The 5,425-nt window shown below is 40.4% G+C and overlaps 1 protein-coding gene across 1 annotated transcript; it reads left to right on the top strand.

Annotated features, from left to right (window-relative positions):
* The first annotated feature begins 1,475 nt into the window (after positions 1–1,475).
* LOC6603274 (polycystic kidney disease 2-like 2 protein) lies at positions 1,476–3,665 on the top strand. The gene has a single exon (XM_026990141.1). It carries the CDS (start codon positions 1,476–1,478, stop codon positions 3,663–3,665), a length of 2,190 nt encoding a protein of 729 aa, XP_026845942.1.
* Positions 3,666–5,425: the final 1,760 nt, after the last annotated feature.

Here is a 5,425-nt window from a genome sequence, read left to right as displayed (position 1 = left end):
CGACTTTATGACAATTATTTTGGAATCCCGCCCAGTTTACAATGGTAGCAAGTCAAGTGTGGTCCCTTTTCCGATAACATTTCGTATATAATTTTCAAAAACGGAACGTTTGGAGCCAAGAATAGCTCTCAAGAAACATGGAAGAATTGACCATTGACCAACATGGAGACTATACAAGGACACATTGTCTAGACGGATACCGTCTTTAAGCGGTTCTGCGATAATTCTATCCATGAAAATAAAAATCTAGCTTTCCTTGAGACACCGCAGAGTTATATTATTGTGAATATTTAATTACTTTTAATTAATTTTAGAACAGTTTTTCTAATATAAAAACCGAACACTTTGGTTGGCTGCAAATCGGTTATATTTTTGTAACGAAAAAATATAGGCGACAATAGGCGTTCGTTCGATTTCAGTACTTTCAACGACTTATTCTATTTCTCACAATTGCTTCTTAGCCCAGCTAACCAACTGCGGTAAAGCTTGACAAATTCGCCAATAACGATAGCCTAACTTACAGTAGACTTCATAAAATTTGAATCCGAATTGCGTTACAAATGTATTAACATACCTTGGTTTCCAAGATAGTCTTTCTATTAAATATGACTCCCTTAACAGCTTGCCACAACTAGGGTAAATCGGGAAGCTTTAACTGAACGTACATAAGGACGCAGAGGCTTTATTTGAGTGCTGCTGCTAAAATCCGGGCTTGAACTTTTTTTACACGGAAATACGTCTTTGTATATGGAAGACTCTCCGATATTGCGCCAGGAGTCCATGCCCACCAATTTTCACCTTTTGTAAAAATCTTAAAACTTGATAAATTGACCATGGCGGGAAAGATCTAAAGCTGATCGCTATGGAGAATTTTTGAAGAACTGAGGAGGTACTAAACCTTACCTCAAATATCCAAGACGACAATTAACCACTGAAAACTCAAAAATTTTAGTATTTTAGTGGTAGAAAATTTTAATTTCGTTTGCTACACATACATATGTAGTTTGCACTGTTTGTCGTCGCGCCTACTGTCGCTGCCGCACCGTAAACCATTAAGGCACACTTTGGTGATTTTGTTGCAATCAACACTGGCATACTCCGCTTTATTTGAATGTGTTTGAATTGACTCAGTCGAAGCAGCAAAGATCGGAAACTTCTTCGACTAGTCTGCTAAAACTGTTTGTAACTACTCAGATATGGCTTTTGCCTATAAATATTCGGAGGTAGCAGTCAAAGCAGAAAAAGAAAACCGATGAATTTAGCGACTAGAAAAGTGTTAATTTTCTTAACTTATGTATATTATACTCACAAATTGAATCAGAAGCCAGAGTTCTGCTTTCGTAAGTCAAATAAAACATATGTTTTTGTTGGATGAATGCTTCTGTCACATCAGAGCAGGCACTATTTCCAGATTGCTATTTGAGTTTTGTGAAATCATATTTCTTCAATCGTCTTCGGAAAATTTCCTATTCAAAATGAACTCACAGGACCAGGCTCAGGAACCAGACCCGACACAGCCGGGTGTCTCTAAAGATGTCAACATCGGGGAGAAACCAGCATTGCGTCATAGACAGGATTCACAGGGGCCTCAACGGGTATCCGTAGTGGATATTTCTCCACCTGACGATCAAAACACTATGGCGTCTGAGCTACAAGGTGAATCAGAGACCCAAAATACACCGAAAATTAAGAATCGAAGGCTCAGACGAATGAAGTTTCCAACAGAACGGAGTTCATTATGGAGTAGTAAGCAAGCTCCGCAAGGTCTTAAATTGAAGACAACACGTATTCTCTATACCACCGATGAGCAGGTGCGTGATGCTCTCTTCGAGTTTCTTGTGTTTATCGTCTTTCTTGGCCTTACATCGCTGATCACTCTCACCGTGCGGAGCCCGTACATGTTTTACTTCAACGATACAACAAAGAAACTATTTGTGACTCGCAGTCTAGTTGTAGCGCCGTCGTTAACGAACTGTTTTGAGAATATTCTCATTGTCTCAGATTGGTGGGACTACTTAATATACAATTTCTTAATAACATTGCACGGAGATATGAGTGAGCTTGATGAGGACGAAGATGAAAAGGTAACATCTGTAAGTGGTTCCGATCCGATCGAAAATCTTCGGGCACGCAGGTTTATGCACGAGAATCTCCTACTCGGCCCACCGCGCCTCCGTCAGATTCGCGTTCACAAGCAGAGCTGTTATATGAGCTGGTATTTTGATACCTGCTATGACGACTATTCTCAGGGGGCTGAGGAGAGAACCGAGACGCATAAAGGCTCTCCGTACAGGACGATGGGAGAAGTCGAAGCAACACCGTTCTGGACTCTGCTAGCTTACTACAGTTCTGGCGGCTACACTGTTGATCTAACCTACGATAAGGATATCAACCTGCAAAAGATTAATGAGCTCAAGAACATAAATTGGCTAGATCGCAGTTCAAGGCTGTGTATGGTGGAGTTCAATCTCTTTAACGAAAACACAGACATCTTTCAGAGCGTAAAACTTATGGCTGAAATTCCTGCCTCGGGTGTTGTCATACCCCAAGCGCGTCTACAAACTGTTAAACAATATTCTTTCTTCACCGATCCCGATCCAAAAATGACTGTGCTCTATCTTGTATGGTATATAATGATCGTTTACTACACCATCCTAGAGATCAATGAAATACGGTTGTCGGGATTCAAAATGCACTTCAAATCATTTCTAAATATTCTAGAGGGGTTTTTATTGACGATTTGCTATCTGGCTTTGGTATACAACGTCTGGCACACCATCGAAGTGAAATCCATAACATCCAAGGCGCAGAAGAAAGAGGTCTATCAAAGTATTGATGTTCTCTGTTTCTCGAATATCATTTATGTGAATATGATGGCTGTTTTAGCCTTTCTCGTGTGGATCAAATTATTTAAGTTCATCAGCTTAAACAAGACACTTGTTGAGTGGACAACGACACTAGGAAGGTGCTCAAAGGATTTGGCTGGCTTCTCTTTAATGTTTGGCATTGTTTTTGTGATCTATGCTAGATTGGGACTCTTGCTCTTTGGCAGTAATCATCCAGATTTCTATAGCTTAGTGATTTCAATGTTGACTATGATACGGATGATCTTGGGCGACTTTCGGTACAATTTAATTCAGGAGTCCGATCGAGTAATAGGTCCCATCTACTTCATCACTTACATACTGCTTGTGTTTTTCATATTGTTGAACATATTTCTTGCCATCATCATGGAGTCCTATAGCTCAGTGAAAAGTGGAACTGACATACACGGAACACAATTGGCCTCCTTTGTTTATAGGAAGTTAACGGGAGCCGTCTACTGGATTTACTGTCGTATCTGTAAGACTCAGAGTAAGCTTGTTCGGGCTCAGCTCGCCCGGGTCAAACCTTTTCGGGCAAAAACTGCACGCCCTTCGGCTACTGCCAAAAAAGCTGATCTGGATGTTACTACGGTAGAATTTGAGGAGCCTGTGCGAAGGAGGAACATGACCGCAGCAGAGACAATTTACTTTAATGCTATTCCAAGAGATGTTAAAAACAAGAAAATGTTTCGGGTGAACCAACGCATAACACTTCTTGAAGAAGTTTTGGAAAAGCTAGTTACTAATATAGATGATATGACGAAAAGCCTAGAAAGAGTCTACGGCGCAAGTACATTTTAAATATTTTAACGTATGTCTATATATTATATAGAGACATATATTATATATTATATAAGAACAATACATAGTATTAAATAAATTTAGATCTTCATTTCAGCTTGATATATTGATAGCTTCTGAGCTATAAGAGATACTTCCAAATTTATTAGAAAAAAAAGTTTTCAAAGTGCAAGTTTGCAAGTGTGCATAAGGCTACGCAGACTGTAGGCTTTACAATACTGACAGTGCATTTAGTATTGATATTCCCTATGTGTTGGAATATCTTTCCCGCAAATCGCTTAGTTTGCATAAAATAACTAAACCAAACTAAATAGTTCTTTAGCCATGATCTATTTTAGGCTGAATTCGAATGCTATCTTCATACACGGATAAGCTTGATGTAGATGAAAGCTTAACAATGATGATTATATATACTACATACATAGTACATGCATAAATACAGACATACTTATTTATTTATTCATTATTTTTCGCCTACGGAGCTGCTGCGGAGACCGCAACTCTACATTTATACCCGATACTTAGTCAGTATAGCTTTACTGCGGCAGACGCCGCTACTATAAAACGACAAAGAGTGCATGCGAGAGAGACAGAAAATCAGTCTGAGCGTGTCGTCGGGCGCTGCGTAGCCATTGCAAATTGATTTGTTCTGTTTGGCTATAAAAATGATCCGATCTGATCCAGGTTCAGCAATCTGATAGATATGGTCATTTTCTATGATTGTGCGTTTTTAGCCGACCATTAAACCTGTGTGTTAGAGAGAGATAGAGCTAGAGAATCATATTGTTTTCATCATAATGGTTCAGATTCTGCAGTCTATGTTAGAAGATAAAATTATTCTCCAATTTTCTGCGATTTTAGTATTCTCTCATCTTTAAAATTTTGGATGCCACAGATTTTGCCGGAGTTGGGCTGCCGAAGTTTTGACATACACTTGTAACAGTGAGATATCACAGAAGTCTGGATATAAAATACCGTTGCTCCAGCTCTTATAGTGTCTGGGCACTAGTCGCTCATATGGACGGACCGACGAACAGACGGAAGGACAGCCATGGCTCAATCAACTCGGGTATAGATGCTTCCTTCTGGATGTTACACACATCTTATTTCACCAAAAATCGAATATACCCCTATATTAATTTTGAGTATCGGGTATAATAAGCATCTATGGCTGCTGGATAAACGATCAACTCTGAGGGTGCGCTGCAAGCTCCAAATCTCCGAAGGCAATACTCAAGCTTATCTGGACATATGGCATATCGCTCTAGCCACTGCAACCGGGAACTTAATCAAAAGTTCCTCAATAGAGCCCTCAGAATAATTACCAACGCGCAAATTTTCCATACCACGAAGGACATACCCAGCGAGCTTGGAGACCCTTGGGTCCGCGAGGAACCGCCAGGCTTACTAAAGCCTACCTGAACCGCGTGGAGAGGCACATCAACCCCCTTGCTATCAACCTGCTGGACAACAGCTCCACCACTAGCTGGCTTAAAAGATATCACCCTCTGGAGCTACGCCACCGCATGGACTGAGCTCCATCAGTCAATACTCTACCCTCAAACACCCTTTTATCCCACAGTCACCAACTCACCACCCACCAGCCACCACTAAGCCACAAAGAAGTACATACCTCAATAAATTGTTAACTGTTAATCAAGAAAAAAAAAAACCGCGACTATTGCTCGGCAAAAACCTGTCACTGTGCCATCCATTGGCATATCAATCCATATCCATGACGTTCCACAGCAGCTGGCCAA

Source organism: Drosophila persimilis, unplaced genomic scaffold (genome assembly GCF_003286085.1).
Source record: "Drosophila persimilis strain 14011-0111.01,24,50 unplaced genomic scaffold, DperRS2 tig00000520-arrow-pilon, whole genome shotgun sequence".
In the NCBI taxonomy this organism is placed as follows: domain Eukaryota; kingdom Metazoa; phylum Arthropoda; class Insecta; order Diptera; family Drosophilidae; genus Drosophila; species Drosophila persimilis.
This window is presented reverse-complemented; position numbering and strand designations above follow the sequence as displayed.

Coding starts and splice junctions, on each gene's coding strand:
- LOC6603274 (XM_026990141.1), top strand. CDS start 1,476: ATGAACTCACAGGACCAGGCTCAGGAACCAGACCCGACACAGCCGGGT.